This window comes from Phocoena sinus, chromosome 19 (genome assembly GCF_008692025.1).
Source record: "Phocoena sinus isolate mPhoSin1 chromosome 19, mPhoSin1.pri, whole genome shotgun sequence".
Lineage (NCBI taxonomy): Eukaryota > Metazoa > Chordata > Mammalia > Artiodactyla > Phocoenidae > Phocoena > Phocoena sinus.
The window spans coordinates 42,189,486-42,208,311 of NC_045781.1; the positions used below are offsets into that span (position 1 = coordinate 42,189,486).

Genomic DNA, 18,826 nt, shown 5'->3' on the forward strand with positions numbered 1-18,826 from the left:
TCCAACTACATTATCTTTAATTTGCTTCTTCATAGCAAGGAGAAGCTCTTCAACTAAGATGGAAATCAAAAGGTTCCTAGATTCCTATGTTCTAGATTTAGAGTGGTTTGTCTTTGGGATGTTTTTCTTTCCCCCTGGGTACATAGTTTCATTTAGCTTAAGGGAAAAGGCCTTAAAAAAAAAAACACTCACAAAATTCCTATCAGGCTCTGAATATCAGCTTCTGTTTTGGCCAATTCTGACCATAGCACTGCTTAAAAAAAAACAAACAATCCTTTCAAATATTTTGTCAGGTTTCAGCCAGCACAGAGAGTAAATATTCCTGTCAGTATTAAACAACCACTTGGATACAAGAGGAGTCTCCAAAGAGAGTGCAAAGGGTACTCCTCCCTCCATTCCCCAAGATCCAGAACCTTCCCAAAGACAGCCCAAATAAAGACAATTCTCTTGAGAGTTGCCAATAGTCGGTCCTCACTGCAAATGGAGTGCAACCCACATCTGTCTGGCCATGTCTAGCTGAAAACAGGTGGAAACCCACATTTCTGCCCAGTCATATTTTGGGGCGCCCCACCTGATGGTTGAGTTTCCTGCTTATGCAAGGACTGACAACCAGACAGAAAGCCAAGCCAAGTTCACAGGACAAAACAAGACAAATGAGAAGGCAATAGCTGTCCCTGAGAAAGATCAGTAACCACTGGGTACCTCAAAACCAAATTCATGAGAGTCTAAATTTGGAAAGGAAGGGACAATGTGGACTTTTACCTTCCTCTCTTGACTGGGCACTAGAGATCCAGGAGAGTTGGCTCTTGTAAGAATTCTCATCTTTTGCCAACTTCTGTCAGTTTTCCCAGGATCCCATCTGCAGGCTCCAGGGCAGGTGGGGCTTAAATTAGAGAATGTAGTAGCCCAGGTATCTACCAGAATTTGGCAAGGTTTTTCGCCAATTTTAATTTTAGTTTCCCCTTGGATATTTAAGGGAATAACTGGTAGAGTTTACCAGAGAATCCCTTGGAGTCCCATCCACATGGGAGGCACCCTCTTGGGGGCCTCCTTCAAGGGTGGATACGGGGGCCATTCAATTTGCTGTAGAACGATTTGACAAAAACCTTTGAGAACAATCTTTTTTCTAGTGTCCTGGTTGATTGCAAATGAGACACCAATTCTGGGCCAGTGTTTTGTTGATGGACCCCTAGGAGGGCGCAGTGAGGGAGTCCCAGGTGTTTCAGGTTTCTGGTCTTGGAACTGGTTGCAGCTGTGAGGTCACTAACTTGGTCGCCTTTGTTACAGTTTTATAGTTTATTCAGAGTGGAAAGGCAATTCAGATAGAGGACTAATAGACTGAGTACTCAGGGAAAGGAGGATAGAGAGGAGTAGTAGAAGCTACCTCCGTCTTAAAGTCTTTTGTTTTAAGTACCTACTGCACCTTTAATTTTTCATTAGCCTTTTGCAATGACTCTTTCAGTGAAGTTATTTTGGAATCTTAAAGCCTTTCCGAGCCTTCTGCATACCACTTAAAATAAGTGTTCCATTCTTTCAAGTGCACTTCGTAAAGTGAACAAACTTGTGTAATTAGAACATTGCCCATAATGGCCATTGCAACTCTAAATTGCCTTAGTAAGATTTTGCCATTTTAGTAGATATCTACAGCTTCTGGGACCACAGTTCTTAAACATAAAACAAGCAGTTGTGCCAGGTGGTGCATGCTCAATTCTTTGAAACGTGAAGATCTCATTTCTTTAGTTAAGCCTTGGGTCTCTTGGAGCCAAATTAATACCTAAGAGGGATGTGCCACGGGTCTGGGGATTTTGTGGTGTTTTACAATATACCTCATTGTATGGAAATTTTCTTGAGGTGGCAGGTGACCTAGTGTTGACCTATCCCACTCCGTGACCAATTTATCTTAACACAGGATTCTTACAGTTAGGTGGTGAGCATTCTATCAGCTTTTAAGTGCTCAACCTGTGCCCACCAATTTTGTGGTTTTGGCTTCAAGATGCGCATTAACAATAGATCTATTATTCCTTTACCCCATATGCACATTAACAGAAACCAACAGTAACCAAGGAAACGGAACTGTGGACACTGCAGTAACCAAGGAGATGGCACTGTGGACTGGCCAAGAGAAGGCCTTAGGTGCTCATCACAAATGGTTCCCAAAGTGGAACTACAGACCGAACCAGCAGAACCCAACAAAAGGGGACTAATGGGCTTCCCTGGTGGCGCAATGGTTAAGAATCCACCTGCCAATGCAGGGGACACGGGGTTCGAGCCCTGGTCCAGGAAGATCCCACACGCCGCGGAGCAACTAAGCCCACATGCGCCACAACTACTGAGCCTGGGCTCTAAAGCCCATGAGCCACAACTACTGAGCCTGCGTGCCACAACTACTGAAGTCCGCGCACCTGGAGCCTGTGCTCTGCGACAAGAGAAGCTACCGCAATGAGAAGCCCACGCACTGCAATGAAGAGTAGCCCCTGCTTGCCACAACTAGAGAAAGCCCGCACGCAGCAACTAAGATCCAACACAGCTAAAAATAAATAAGTTTAAAGAAAAAAGGGGTGGGGGACTAACTGAGCCCTCAGACTAACTGAGAGCTGGGGACTTGGGTTCCAGGTGTCGGCTCAAACTGACCCATTAAGCTGTGTCCTGGGACCACAGACTAACCAAGGGCTAAGGACTGGTGCTCTGTTAGAGACTCCTGTCAGTCTAGACCAACCCATGAATCCTGGACTGGAAAGCCAATTAGACCAGAAGCTCAATGTAGAGAGTGGAGTTCGTATCAAGAGGAACTTACCCACGGCCCTCAGAAACAGTGACAAAGAAAGAGAACTCAGGGACTTCCCTGGCGGTCCAGTGATTAAGACTCTGCACTTCCACTGCAGGGGGTACAAGTTCAATCCCTGGTCAGGGAACTAAGATCCCACATACTGCACAGCCTGGCCAAAAAAAAAAAAAAGAACTCAAAGCATTTGTGGATATCAACACGTGTATTTCTTGTTGTCTATGAAGTCATCAGGAGTCTTCAGATCCCACCACTACTACCAAAACTTAAAATACAAAAATCAACTGGGTAAATTTCAAAGCTCTTATTGGCTTTATTTAATGATTCATGAATCAGGCAGTATCCCATCTAGCACAATGAAAGGAGCTCCAAGGAGCTGTACAAAATAAAGGACTTTTATAGGTAGAAGGAGTTACTGAGTCCAAGCTCATACTGCTCACTGCATGACAGGCCAATAAATCAAGAGACAAGTTGTTGGGGCAAGGAACAGCAACTTTATTCGGAAAGCCAGCAGACCAAGAAGATGGTGGACTCCTGTCCCAAAGAACCATCTTACCTGAGTCAGAATTCAGGCTTCTTTTATACTAAAGAGGGAAGGGGTGTGGCTGGTTGTTGCAAACTTGTTGGTGCTGGAATCCTTTGCTCTTGCAGCTGTCCATGTCCAAGTAAGTCAGGTCACAATGTTCACATAAACCTCCTGGATACACACAGGCCAAGGGATGGCAGGTTCCATCACAAACCCAACCCGAGGCACCACAGTGAGTCCTGGGGCAGCACTATGGAAGCCAGGCCTCTTCTGTGTCCAAGTGGTTGTGGAGTTGGCACAGCTGGGGACCTGAGACATGGGTCTCCTGGGCAGTCACAGCTATCAGTCCAGCTTGCCTGTGGAGCTCACGCTTCACCTTTTCTTCACAAACTTCTTTCTGGAAGCATTGGGATTTAACCGTCTCCTGCCGGCTCCCAAGGTGCTGTCTCGGACCTGCAAGGTAGCTGACCGGCTGGAGATGTCATTCTCTGCAAAGGGAGACACCCCAGCTATGTAGTCAGGGGCAAACACGTCAGTTTTCTGCCTGGCCTTCCGGGAAAGTCGCAGCTGAGGGAAGCGCTGGTCCTCGGTCAGGTGGGGGTTGATGGCGTACTTACCCCCTTTGGGAGTGGGGAGTGAATACTGCAAATAAGATGAGGAAAGGCCATTAGGAGGACGGGGATTCGTATTTATGCACATCAGATCCTGTTACATAAAGCTTACCTGACAACTCTGCACGCAGGCAGACGACACCAACGGAGTCTATCGTCACTGCCTACTGTGCACTGAGTACATGACATGCATCTTCCCACTTGAGCCTACTCTCACCTCACAGATGAAAAGCAACACAGTACTGTGACTACATTCCCTCAACAAAAGACAGAAAGAATTACACTAAAACACAGAACCCTAGTAGGCAGGTACCATTTTCATAATGGTATAGGTTAGCACTTCTGAAATAACCACACACACACACACTCCAGTTGAACAAAATTATAATTATGGAAAATGGTGTTATGAAGGGTGTTATGGATATTAGAGGGAGGGCTAGAATGAACTCTGTGGTGTTGAACTGAATCTGAAGTTATAAATTCAATTTTTAATACAGGTAAGAGAAAAAGTATTAATATGTGTATTTATATATAATATTTCCCATCTTTGTCTACTGTGGACCTAGAATTAATGCCACCCTAGGACAATAAGCATACCCACTGTCCAGTGTCCAGATCTTTGCTTCTAAAAACTTAAGAGCTCCTTAGAGAAATGGCTGATTCCAGGGCACAGGCAGGGAGGTATAAGGGTCGGAACAGCTTGCTGTGCCAGAAAGTAAAATTGTTCAAAGAATAACTGGGGCACATCAAAAAGACACAGAAGCCATCCTGAAGGGGCTCCATGAACAGTTTGAGTATCAAAATAAATAAGGATAGCAATGGATCACAGCCTACAGACTACAATAAAAATACATGCGACCACACTCATATAAATGATATATGGGAAAGTTCCTCTTTACAGCAGAATGCCAAGTAATAAATATGGAGAAGAAACGATGCAATTAGAAAATCACCATTTGGCAACCTTCATTGTAAAAACTGATTCAGATGACTTTAACCAGTAAAAGTTTGATGAGAAACAGTATTCACACAGTATCAGACTATCTTTCTCTAAGTTACTTATTAATCACGAATAATAACCTTACAGGAAATTTGGTGATCTTGGTTTTGTTAATTATATTGTGGTTACACAAGAAACCTCCAACTAAGTGATCAGAGTTATTATCAGCAGTAAACTGGACACAGCCTGAATCTAACCAGGAGGAAACACCAGACAAACCCAAGGTAAGGGAGAGTCTACAAAGTAACTGCTTTGTACTCTTCAAAACTGTTCAGAACTGTCAAGGTCATGAAAGACAGCAGACCTGAGAAACGACTTCAGTTTAAAAGAGACTAAGGAGACAGGACAATGAAATGCAACAGTGAAATGCAACATGTGATCCTAGACTGGATCCTGGACCCCAAACAAACCCCTTTCTCTTGCTGTAAAAGAAATCTGGCAAAGTTTGAATATGGTCTAAGGACTCTCCTGGCTGTCCAGTGGTTACGACTCTGCACTTCCAATGCAGGGGGCATGCGTTCGATCCTTAGTTGGGGAACTAAGATCCCACGTGCCACGTGGCACAGCCAGAAAAAAAAAAAAAGTCTGGAGCTTCCCTGGTGGCACAGTGGTTGAGAGTCTGCCTGCTAATGCAGGGGACACAGGTTCGAGCCCTGGTCTGGGAAGATCCCACATGCCGTGGAGCAACTAGGCCCATGAGCCACAACTACTGAGCCTGTGCGTCTGGAGCCTGTGCTCCACAACAAAAGAGGCCATGATAGTGAGAGGCCCGTGCAGCACAATGAAGAGTGGCCCCCACTTGCCACAACTAGAGAAAGCCCTCGCACAGAAACGAAGACCCAACACAGCAAAATAAATAAATTAATTAATAAACTCAAAAAAAAAAAAGTCTGAATATGGTCCATAGATTAGATAGTATTGAAGTAATGTTAACTTCTTGGTTTTGGTAATTGTATTGTGGGTATCTAAGACGAAGTCCTTGTTTCAGGAAACACACACAAGTATCTAGGTGCAAAAGGGCGTCATGCATAATTTACTCTCAGATGGTTTAGGGGAAAAGAAAAAATATAAATGATAAAGCAAATATAGTGAATGATTAAATTGGGAAATCTAAGTGAAAGCTAAATGGGAATTATTTGTACTATTTTTGGCAACTTTTTATTAAAAAAAAAAAAAACTATGAGATACCATTAAAAAAAATTATTTCAAAATAGAAAGTTAAAAAAAACAACCTTTCTAACGTTAGTGGCATGCACCATACCTGGAGAACTCAGAGCCAGGTCAGCCACACTCATACTTGCCTGCCTGTCAACCCTTCTCTCCTGATTCCTCAAAACAAATCCACCCCGCTGTGTATCCAGCCCAGGACTCTCTTGTGCTGAGTATTTACACAACCTTCCCTTGTGGTTCTTGAAGCTTCTAGACATTCTACCCATCCTCAAATTCCCACACAAATCCATCCTCCACCGTCCTGCAAACCATCCCTCTTTGAACCCACATATATTTGGACCTTGCTTTTTACCGTGTGGAATTACTGGTTATTTCTCCTTAGACTGCAAACTCCTCAAAAACCTCACAGGGAGGTTGAGTTGTGAGCTCTCCCCCACCTGCCTTGGTCCCTGGATAACAGGCTTTCAATAACTATCTTTAGAAACCAGGAGGGTCTGTTTGTCCTCTCTGATCATTTCGATCCTGGTGCTAAAAGGTCTCGCTTCCCCGACCTGGGCCCTGCTGTTAGGGGAGCGGGAGATGCGCCACTCACCCGGAGGCCCCGAGGATTCAGCACCTTAGGGTTGCGGGAAAAGTGCATGCACAGGGTTCCATCGTCGCTGACGGTCACAGACACCTTCTTCAGTGTCTTGTTTCCACACTGTGCACAGAACACTCTGCTCATGTCAGATGTTGTCCTGCAGAAACAAAGGAGATGCATCACACTGGAGTCAGAGGCAGCAAACCCCATCCCCAGAGCGCAAGGTGAGTCTCGGGCCTCAGAGGAGGAGACACAAGAAATGGGGACAGGCTGGACTGCACCGCACACATCCCAGACCAAGGCCACCTGCCCTCACGCTGCTGATATAAGCACACTGCTGCTGCACAGCTCCCACAGCAAAGGTAAATGACATAAGGAGCAAGTTAGTAAGTAAGAAAACTGAGCAGGATGTTGTTACAGTAATAATGAACTCTTACTGAATTTTGTTAGGCATTATTCCACAAGTTTAATGTCAAAATAACCCTATGAAGTTAATATATCTCCATTTTACGGATGGGGAAACGAAGGCAAGGTAAGGTAGCTTGCTCAAGGTCACAGAGCTAGTAAGTGGCAGGTATAAGCCCAGGGAATCTGGCTCCAAAGTCAGTGCTCTTACCACCACCATACTTTCTCAAGGGTCATATTATTACATTACTCAACTATTTCTGAATACCTTGTGCCCAAGTATCAGCCTAGGCATTAAGCCAGGAGGTGGCTCTGGAGGTGCTGAGAATTTACTAACCAACAGGACACACTATCAAAGCTACTATGATTAAATGGGTGTGGGTGCTGAGGCAGACCCACAGGCCTTGCCTCTCTCCCACCCGCTCAAGGCCCAGCGAGGGACCCTGAACAGGCAAAGCTGCTGTTGTCAGGGACCAAGCAGGAGCCCTGGTGTCTGTCCTTGAGGAATTCTCCCTCAGTTCCCAGTGGTAAGGACACAAGAGCTGCGTGAAACTGCTGGAGAAGCCAAGCCCTTTCCTGAAGTCTCTGCGAGTGAACTAAGCAACAGGGGCTAGGAAATAATTATTTTGTGCAAGAAACCACTCAGTCACTGGGGTTAATCTAACAAGAATGGAGAACATTTCCAAGTGTTTCTAAGAACGAATGTTAATTTGAGGAACTTAGAGCTTTTGTAACAAAGGACAATGGGGGAAATGAGATTTCATGAAGCAAAAAGCTTTACCGACATGAGCCTGGCATGTTTAAACACTAAAGATTCAAAGAATGCAGAGGCAGTTTTGAGGAGTGGCTCCCCAGCAGACCTGCAGAGGACGGTAATAGAGATGGGCCCCGAGCCACGTGGGGGAGGGCTTCATCCAGGCTACTCCACCGTCAGTGGAACAGCACTGGGGACACAGGGAGAGACACCTTACTGCTTTGGAAAGCAGTGCACACAGGCCTCCACAGTAAGGGGCTCCACCAGATACCTGACATGATGGCTACCATGTCTAGACTGAATCTGTGGAAAGGCTGGAAGCCACCAAGTTCCCAGGGCCACGCTTCACTCAACAGCAGGGCTGCAGTATAGTCTCTTACATTCCAACCAGATCTCGGATCCGGGGGCCTCTCCACACACCACCAGCCCTCACCACGAGAAAAACCAATTCATGAGGCAGAAAAGAAATGGGGAGGACTGCATGGTCAATGAACTAAACAGTTCACCTCAACGGAGCACTTCCTATGCGCCAGACAAGCACTCTTTTATGTGACGATCTCCCTAGTTCCTCACAACCACCTTTCTAATTTTACATAAGAATCATCTGAGGTACAGAGAAGCTGACCAACTTCTGCAAAGTCACACAGCTACTAGGAGACAGAATCTGGATTGGAACCCACTTAGTCTGGATCCAGAGTCCACTTTTTTTTTAAACAGAAAATTTCAAACATGAAGTAAACCAAAGAGCACAATGAACCCTCATGGACCCATCACCCAGCTTCATCTCTACCCTCACCCATTCCTCCCACTTCTGTTTTATTTCAAAGCAAGTCCCAGACGTTATCCCATCCATAAACATTTTGGCACTTACTGCTAAACGACTAGGGCTCTTTGCTCCAGAACCCACACCCTTAATCCTATACACAAAGGTAAGGACAAAAAACACCCGCCCTGGCTTTGTCAGGTGGGAGGTCACTGGCCACCTCTGTCCCAGGGCTTTCAGTGCCCTGGTGGGGGCAGAACCTGGCCTGAGTAGGAATGACAAGGTGGAGGGAATGCCTGTACCCAAGGCAAGGCTCTCCTTCAAGAAGTCTCTAGAAGGTTTAGGAACAGAGGAGTGTTCAACAGAGGGGCACTGAGCCCAGGTTATTGGCTACATACTTGAAACAGCCGTGGCACCGCAAGATGTAGCTCCGGGCCTCGCGGATCAGCATGCCGTTCACGGCCAGCACATGCAGCCCCATCTGGAGCAGGACATTCTGCAACCAACAAGTTAAAGGGAGACTGAACTCATAGCAAAACCAAGAACTGTTTAATATCTGCATAATCACAGGTAAAAGAACTTCCCAAACCCTGGTTTGGCTCATAAAGGGCTTCTACTAAAGAAAAGCAAGCTTAGGATACCTCTCAAGACATGTAAACTAGGACAAGGACCCAGATTTTTCTTCTCTCAGGTGCCATGGACCGAGATCATCATTTCGCCAAGGCCTCCTTTAGCAATCTCTCTTAACAGAGACATTTATTGTGTGAGAGCAAATATACTCATTTCTGGACTCAAAACCTCTACAGTCTCCAAATACTTAACTGAGCACAGGACGTTACACACACTGAAAGAAAAGCAGCAACAGATCATGAATACTGAACATCAGAAATTTAATATACCACATACATTCTGTAGGTATATTATGATTCCCTAACCTCCAAGCAAAACTAAAAATTACCAAAGAGCACAGGCAGTTTCTAGAGCCAGGAAAAGAAGCATTACACAACAGCCCTGTACACACCCCCAAACCTCCAAAGGACCACTGCCTGTAACAGGTATGACACCAAGCCCAGGGCCAGCCGATGCCCATTCCACCCACCTGCATGGCGAAGTCTGTAGTCACACAGCCGACCCGCACATCCTTCGGGATGGCACACTGCTTCATCTCCTGCTGGACCTGCTTGATGTTGCTGGGGGTTATCCACCCACCCCCGTCCTCATCACTGTCTTGGTCCTTCCTTTCTTCAAATCCATTCTCTTCGTTCTCTTCCTCACTTGGAATAGCCTCACCTTTGTCAATCTGAAACGTTAACAGAATTCAAACTTCTCGCCCAAAGGAGCAGCTGGGAGACGCTAGTCTGTTGTCATCAGGAGATCATAAAGCAGGGCCTTACCAGCAGCTCCTGCAGTTCATGATCAATATTAGGCAAAGGATTTCTCCAGAACACAAAGGAACTGAATTCTAGGTCCTCAGGCTCACCGACTGGGTGTCCATGTTCTACTGTTCCTCGTGCGGGTTTAGGCTGAAGTTAAAAGAAAAATAATTTTAAAACCTGAAAATTGAGAGGGTTATAAATGAAATGATATACGATATACAAGCCAGATCAGACAAGGATGGACAAACTATGCTATCTGTCTAGGTAAATTTGGTTCCCTCTAAACAGACAATTTGTGGAGATCTGACATGTAACAGAAAAGAGCATGAAGAGCCTGGCTGGCCTGTCTAAGAAATTACCTTTGAGGGCAGATGGAAACCAGAAATGTGTAGAGGAGTTTCTGGGTGCTGAATTGATGAACTCACTTTAACCTTTAAAAAGAAAAGAAAAAAGTGACAGCTCTAAGCAAAGAAATGCAGGTTGAAAATTCAACATGGAAGAGTAATTTTTTTAAAAAAACAGAAAACAAAATAGTTCCCCCTGGTTATTGAAATAAAAGATATTCAATGTTTTTTAAAAAGTGGGAAACATAAAAATATATGTAAAGAATTTTTTTAAAAAATAAATTTTTTTATTTTTGGCTGTATTGGGTCTTTGTTGCTGCGTGTGGCCTTTTCCCTAGTTGCGGTGAGCAGGGGCTCCTCTTCATTGCGGTGCGCAGGCTTCTCACTGCAGTGGTTTCTCTTGTTGCGGAGCATGGGCTCTAGAGCGCAGGCTCAGTAGTTGTGGTGCATGGGCTCAGTAGCTCTGCGGCATGTGGGATCTTCCCAGACCAGGGCTGAACCCGTGTCCCCTGCATTGGCAGGCGGATTTTTAACCACTGAGCCACCAGGGAAGCCCGTAAAGAATTATTCAGGGATTCCCCTACTACCAAATAACCACTTCAGGACATTTCTTTTTTGTCCCTAGACATAAAGGTTTAATGAACATCATTATGTGTAAAACTTGGAAGTATCTTTGGTTATATCCTTAGGATAAATGCCTAAGAGTGGAATTGCTGGGTCAAAAGACAGGCTGTTTTAAAGCTTCTGATACAAAATAGCTAATTCCTGCCCAAAAGACTGCAGGAAAGGGCAATTTTTAGGAATCTCAAATTGACAGATGCCAAAGCAGAAACCCAGCTGAGCCACAAAGTCAGAGTTTATATGAAACTATTCCCTTCACTCCCATCGCCCCAAAACATTCTGGTGACACACAGATGTCTATATTTTAGGCATCACTTTTAGACTTCTTGGACTGGAGGACTCTACACTTGGTTGAAAACAAGTGAAGGCAGTTCTGCCTAGAATAGAATCATGAGCCCACTACAGTTCTGAGGACCTTAAGACAGTGGAGATCAAGTAATTCTCTGCAAACACTACTTGAAATTACTTATTTCAGTATAAGGTTAATAATCTATCTTTCAAAATCCTCTGGCCTAGAAACAGGTAATGGGGTCCAGGCACAAAACCATTAGTCTCTTCAACTTAGCCAAGCTGGACAAGTCCCTAAAAGCACAACAGGAACCCAGAATTTTGAAGGTAGCAAGAGTTGAAAAAAATGGTAATCATTTAAAGTGTTCTTTCTTGCTTGCTTCTGGAAAAGAATTCTATTTTTAAAAAACTAGTGAGAGGGGCTTCCCTGACGGCGCAGTGGTTAAGAATCTGCCTGCCAATGCAGGAGACACAGGTTCAAGCCCTGGTCCAGAAAGATCCCACATGCCATGGAGCAACTAAGCCCGTGCACGACAACTACTGAGCCTGTGCTCTAGAGCCCGTGAGCCACAACTACTGAGGCCTGCGCACCTAGAGCCCGTACACCGCAATGAAGAGCAGCCCCCGCTCGCCACAACTAGAGAAACCCTGCCCGCAGCAACAAAGACCCAACACAGCCAAAAAAAATGAGAATATTTTTACTCTTTCTGCATTTTATTATTTTAATTTAGTTTATCTATTTGGTTGCACCAGGTCTTAGTTGCGACAGGCGGGCTCCTTAGTGTGGCATGCAAATTCTTAGTTGCAGCATGGGGATCTAGTTCCCTGAGCAGGGACTGAACCTGGACCCCCTGCACTGGGAGTGTAGAGTCTTAACCACTGTGCCAGCAGGGAAGTCCCTGCATTTTAAAATAACCAATGTTACCAAGAACCTACAGGTCAAGACTGAGACATGTTTGCTAATTGCAACGTATGAACCTTATCTGGATCCTGATCCAAACAAGTAAACTATTAAAAAAATTTTATAAAATAATTGCGAAATGTGAACACAGATTGGATATTTGATGATATCAGGGAATTACTATTAATTCTGTGTAGGTGTAATATTGGTTTTGTGGTTATTTTTTTTAGAGACATACCTTACCTTTAGAGACACACCAAGAAATATCTATCAGTGAAATGTTAGGCTGTCTGAGTTCAAAATATTCAGGGCTGGGGTTGGGTAAAGATGAAAACAGATCATGAGTTGACAACTGTGGAGGCAGGATGATGGGGACACTGGGTCCATTATACTATTCCCTCTACTTCTGTACATCTGATAGTTCTCATAATAAAAGTTAAAACAGGGCTTCCCTGGTGGCGCAGTGGTTGAGAGTCTGCCTGCCGATGCAGGGGACACAGGTTTGTGCCCCAGTCCAGGAAGATCCCACATGCCGCGGAGCGGCTGGGCCCGTGAGCATGGCCACTGAGCCTGCGTGTCCGGAGTGTGTGCTCCGCAACGGGAGAGGCCACAACAGTGAGAGGCCCACGTACCGCAAAAAAAAAAAAAAAAAAAAAAAACAAAGTTAAAACAGATAAAACCAACAATCTTTCTTATTTACCTTTTCTGGTTCTTGTTTTAGGTGAGACACCCCAACAAACTCTGCTTCCAGCTGGTAGGTAAGTGCCAGTACTTGGATATCTGTGGCAGAGAGGCTGGGATAGTCTCCAGTTTTCTTTGAAAACTCAGTCACTGTAAACAAGAGATTCCCAACTTCAGTTAAAAGCAAAGAGCTATATGACCTTGGATAACCATAATGAAAGTATAAAAAGAACTTAGGATCAGTATCCCAAGAAAAACGGAAGCCCCAAATCTTTTTTTTTTTTAAACTGAAGTATAGTTGATTTACAATGTTGTTAATTACTGCTGCACAGCAAAGTAATTCAGTTATACATATACATACATTCCTTTTTAAAATATTCTTTTCCATTATGGTTATCATTGGATATTGAATATAGCTGTCTGTGCTATACAGTAGCACCTTGTTGTTTATCCATTTTATATATAAAAGCTTACATCTGCTCACCCCAACCTCCCCCAACCCCCTTCCCCTTCTATGTCTGTGATTCTGTTTCTATTTCAGAAAGGTTCATTTGTGTCATATTTTAGATTCCACATATAAGTCATATCATATGGTTATTTGTCTTTCTCTTTCTGACTTCACTTAGTATGATAATCTCTAGTTACATCCATGTTGCTGCAAATGGCATTATTTTGTTATTTTTTGTGGCTGAGTAGTATTCCATTGCATACATGTACCATATCTTCTTTATCTGTTCATCATCAATGGACATTTAGGTTGTTTCCATGTCTTGGCTATTGTGAATAGTGCTGCTATGAATATAGGAGTGCATGTATCTTTTTGAATTACTATAGTTTTGTCTGGATATATGCCCAGGAGTGGGAATGTTTCAGCCCAATCTTATGAAGTAAGTACTGTTAGTATTTCCTCAAAAAGATTAAGTAACTTGTCAAAGATCACACAGCTAGGATGCTGGAGAAAGCTAAAGAAGTCACAAATAGTGTAGGTAACAACATCTCCATTATCAGGCCTTTAAACCCTAAAACACTTCCAATCACCTAGGTCCTTTCCTGGGCAGGATCACCGCCTTGATCCCTACAAGAGAACAACGCTGACTCCTAAGCCAAGTGAGAGTTGTTTAGTTTTCTTTCAGGACTAATGTAAGGCCTAAAAGCCATCCCTTTTTCTGATTTGAGGCTGGCCTCCATATCCAAAACAGTCATCACTCTTATCTACTGAAAAGAAATGGGCGAGAGTAAGAGATCTGGGTTCTTCTATTTTTTTCTTAATCTTTTTAACATCTTTATTGGAGTATAATTGCTTTACAATGGTTAGTTTTTGCTGTATAACAAAGTGAATCAGCTATACATATACATATATCCCCATATCTCCTCCTTCTTGCAGCTCCCTCCCATCTTCTATTTTTAATCCAAACGAATTTACTGAATACTTACAAAGCGCTGGACACTGCTGAGTGACATTATTCCTCATTTAATGCTCCCAGCAACCCCTCGGGTAGGTACTGTTAATCCCACTTTACAGATGGAGGCAACCGAGGCCTAGAGCGTCTGAGTGATATTCCCAAGGGCACATAACTAGTAACTGGCAAGGCCTGGCTGACTCATGACCCAGAACTCCTCTCTCCCACCACGGTCTCCTAGACCGTGGAGTTTCTTTTATTTACTTATTTTTTGAATTTTTGAATTTTATTTATTTTTTTATACAGCAGGTTATTAGTTATCCATTTTATACACATATTAGTGTATACATGTCAATCCCAATCTCCCAATTCATCCCACCACCCCCATCACCACCACCCCCTGCCACTTTCCCCCCTTGGTGTCCATACGTTTGTTCTCTCCATCTGTGTCTGTATTTCTGCCCGACCGTGCAGTTTCTAAATCAACTCTGATAAAGTATCCAGACTCCGACTAGAACCATAGCAGGTTCAGTCAGCAACCCGGGAACCAGCTTCGCCATTAACACCGGGCAGAGACACTCACCCAGCCGCACGTATTCCGGGAAGGGCTCCCTGAAACGTAGCTCGTAGGGCAGGACTGCGAGCCGCCTGCGCGTGGCCTTATCCCGAATCTCGCTGACCACATCCCGAATGGTGTAGATGTTCTTCCCGATGTCCTGAGGGGAGACCGGCCCAACTCACACCCGCCCGCACCACGCAGCGCGCTGCCCGATTTCCCAAGCTCCTTTAGGGGCCACCAGCCCAGACCCCGCTCCTCTCCGCCGGAGCTCCCTGTACCTGCAGAGCCGCGTCCCGCAGGAAAGCCCCTGCATCGGCTACAACGTGCTCCACCGGCGCCATCTTGGCCCATGTAGGCCGGAGCATGCATGCGCATGCAGATTTGCGCCCGCCCCTCTGTCCCAATCTGGGCCTCTGGGAGCCGGGAAGAGCAGCCGCGGCAGCATCTTCCGGCTCAGGGCTCTCCGAGCGCATGCGCGGTGAGGCCGCCCCATCTGCCTGGGAGGTGTGGGCGGGGTCAAACCTTGGGAGGGGCGGGGGTCCACCCGAGGAAATTCGCTTTGGCGTCTGCTCCTTAGCGCCTTCTTTACGCTTAAACGCAAATAGTCTGTATTAGTTTCATTGTTAACAATCAATACAGAGGCCCTAATTTAAAGATCACAACAACCCTATGAAATAGGTACTATTTTACGGGTAAGGGGTAGCTGCTCAGGAAAACTAGGCCCAACTAACATGGGTAGTTAGTGAGGTATCGAGATTAACACTGAAACAAACCGACTCAGAGCCGCTTTCTTACTACTGTGCCATACCGACCGCTGCTTGCTTACTTACCCCCGCTTCATTTTGAGCACCTTGGGTCCAGGATCTCTTACGCCACTTACATAAGCAAGGCTCATAATTCCTTGCTGAGATTCCATAATTATGAGATCTGGTCTATTAGAAATTCATGCTGGCGAATTTTGGCTGAATGATGACTTGAGTTTTCGGTCATCCACCTTCAGAGGTGTTGAGTTATTCTAAACTTTCTTTGTCAAGTCTTCACTCCAGTTTTTACCCCTTGGTTATATATATATTTTTTTTCTGTACGCGGGCCTCTCACTGTTGTGGCCTCTCCCGTTGTGGAGCACAGGCTCCGGATGCGCAGGCTCAGCGGCCATGGCTCATGGGCCTAGCCGCTCCGTGGCATGTGGGATCTTCCCGGACCGGGGCACGAACCCGTGTCCGCTACATTGGCAGGCGGACTCTCAACCACTGCACCATCAGGGAAGCCCACCCCTTGGTTATACTTTATCCATCGTACTTCCAAAAATTGTTCACTGCCCTCGGGGGTCTTTTAATAGGTGCCCAAATCCCTTTTCCTTCCCCAGATGTCTCAATTTTTTTTTTTCTTTTTTGTGGGATCTTAGTTCCCCAACCAGGGATCGAACCCGGCCCCAGCAGTGAAAGTGCCAAATCCTAAGTGCCTAGACCGCCAGGGAATTCCCTATGATATAAATTTTTTTGTTCTTATTTCTCTATACTTTCAGTTTCTGTGCAGAATTTTACAATGCTGACCATTTCCTCTTTCTGGACTGTCTCCTTGCCTCACTTTGGTGTTACATCACTATCCTGGTCCCGCTGTGTCTCTGATGATCTCTCACACTCCTTCACTGTCAGTTCTTCTGCCTTGCTCACAGGGCACCCACCACAGAACTGTCTTGGCCTCTGTATCTTAAGTTTTCTCCTTCACCAATACTATCTATCCCCAAGGCTTATCACAATTATCGCATTATAGGAATGCCTTTGGAATCTACAGGTCCAATCCCTGTTTATTCCCTAGCCTAGCCATTGGCCACATCTTTCTGAAATTTTTGGCATCTTCACTCAGGAGGAAGGTTAAAACTAAGGTAGTTTTCTCTCCTGCCCCCGCTTAAACTTTCTTCACTGGTTGAGTTCCTATTTTTCCGAATGGCATTACCAAAAAAGGTACTCAAGGTAAGAATCTCTGAGTCATGTTTATTCCCACTCTCAACCCATACCACTCTTGCTAAACTTTATTGATGTCACTTCTGAATTGTTTTGAGGTGCCTGGGTCTCCTCTCCATTCATTCACCTCACTCTAATCAAGTTTTTATTTCATGCCTAGAAAATATAATCCACTCAACGCTAATATTCGTATCTCTAAGTTCTTCCTCAATTGCTCCTGTTGCCTAAAAAGGGAGGGAGTGTATAGAAACTAGACTCCACAATAAAAGAGGTTTATTGAAGTTGGCAATAATTCTGTAGACACTAGGGTGAAGAAGAATGATCGAGATCAGTGTTGTGAAACTTGACTGTGAATTAGGATCACCTGGAGAGCTTGGAAAACTAGATAGCTGGGGTTCATCCTCAGTTTGATTCAGTAGGTCTGGGCAGGGCAGGAGAATCTGCATTTTTAATAAGTTCCAGATGATGCTGGTGCTGCTAACCTGGGGCCACACTTGAGAACCACTGATTTAGGGGAATAGCCAGGGAAAGAAAGATCAGGCTCTGAGCCATTCACTTTCTAGTAAATATTAAAAATACTTGTTAATATAAAAGGTTTCTTGACATTTTGTAGTTTTTGTCATTTTTTGTAATAGTTTAATCCCTTTTCTGTTTCCCTGTAACACTCGCTAGACTTCAAGTCCACTGAAGCCTTAGGAGGACTCTTATTTAGTGAACAAATAAGTACTGAGAGCTAAATTATACCACCACAATTTGGGTGATATAACAGTTATGAACAAAGTGATATTTTGTGTAGTGTCTAGGGGCACCTTTGAGCTTATGACCTTGGAGCCAAATCTTGAAGGATGAGTAGGGCAAAAGCATTGAGGTATGAAAGTCCAAAGGGAGTGTTCAGGGAGTTGAGGGTAGTGCCTGTGGTAGCACAGGGTGTCTGGGGACAGGTTCTCTCAGAAGTGAAGTGAACCCTGAAACACTTCAATTTTTTGAAGCTCCTTGTTTTTTAAAAAGTGAAGAAATCTCAAACATTATTATGAAATTATGGTCACTTGAAACAGTTTACCTTAACAAATTAACACTTTCAAACATATTTAGAACTCCATGTATAACTTATCTGGAGGTAATGACAACTTTTACATGTGAGGCCCTTTATGAAAGAAACGTCTTGTGTGCCAGTGAAGAGCTGACTTCACTTCCAGGACTGGAAGATGTACAAGCTATGAAACTATATGCTTAACAGTGGGGTAGGGGAGATAAAAACTTGAAACAGTGGGATAGGGGAGAGAAAAACAGTGGGGTAGGGGAGAGAAAAATGACATGAAATCAGTAAGTATCCCTAGAATTCCTCTGAACTTTCTTGGGAGTGTCCTGGACTTTCTTGTCTCTGCCTTTGCCCTTGTTTTCTCTTCTGCCTGAAAATTCTGCTGGCCAATCCCTGCGTACTTGGTCTCCAAGAAGCAGCTCGATTGTTTCCTTTGTAAACTGGTCCTCATTACCCAAATCAGATTTTTCTCCAAGGATGGATATGAACCCTTCTTTCTCACCATACTTAAGACAGTTTGATTCTATCACTCAATAAGCAGTTATTACTTCTGCTTTGCATTGTAGTTAATTGTGTGTCTTCTTTAAGTAGGTTGGAAATCAGGGGTCTTTCTTTAGGGGTCTTTCTCCTTAAATGAACATTTCAATTTACTTTTTAACCTTTGCAGGGCACTTTTATGATGACATATTTCAGATTTTTTATGTGTCTTAAAAAAAATCTCCTATATTGTAGGACCTTCAGCAATGAGTTCAGTGCTCAATAAATGTTGATGAAGTCTATGCATTCAACAGATTGTTTAAAGAGGCCTCCTATGGGCCAGGCACTGCTTTGAGAGCTGAGTTATAGCTCCTGTCTTCATAATTTTTGTAGTGGGAAACAGACATATATATATATATATATGTAGATATACATATATATATATATATATACACACACGCACACACATACATACATACACACATATTCATATGAAAGTCAGATAGTGCTAAGCTGAGGAAATACGGAGAGAAAAAATAAAGCAGGAAAGGGCTGGTAGGAGGGGAAGGAAGAGATGAGTTGCAA

The 18,826-nt window shown here is 44.3% G+C and overlaps 1 protein-coding gene across 2 annotated transcripts; it reads right to left on the minus strand.

The window, feature by feature from the left end:
- Window positions 1-3,071: 3,071 nt before the first annotated feature.
- Window positions 3,072-15,209, minus strand: NOB1 (NIN1 (RPN12) binding protein 1 homolog). Of its 2 annotated transcripts, XM_032614345.1 has the most exons (10): window positions 15,040-15,174; window positions 14,786-14,918; window positions 12,822-12,952; window positions 10,327-10,398; window positions 9,986-10,114; window positions 9,691-9,891; window positions 8,990-9,087; window positions 6,682-6,826; window positions 3,926-3,950; window positions 3,072-3,796 (listed from the first exon to the last, which is right to left on the minus strand). In XM_032614345.1, the coding sequence occupies exons 1-10, from the start codon at window positions 15,124-15,126 to the stop codon at window positions 3,681-3,683; spliced, it is 1,137 nt and encodes a 378-aa protein (XP_032470236.1). In that variant the 5' UTR covers window positions 15,127-15,174; the 3' UTR covers window positions 3,072-3,680. The 2 variants fall into 2 exon arrangements, with proteins under 2 accessions (XP_032470236.1, XP_032470235.1); XM_032614344.1 differs by having other exon boundaries at window positions 3,072-3,950; window positions 15,040-15,209.
- Between the last annotated feature and the right edge of the window lie 3,617 nt (window positions 15,210-18,826).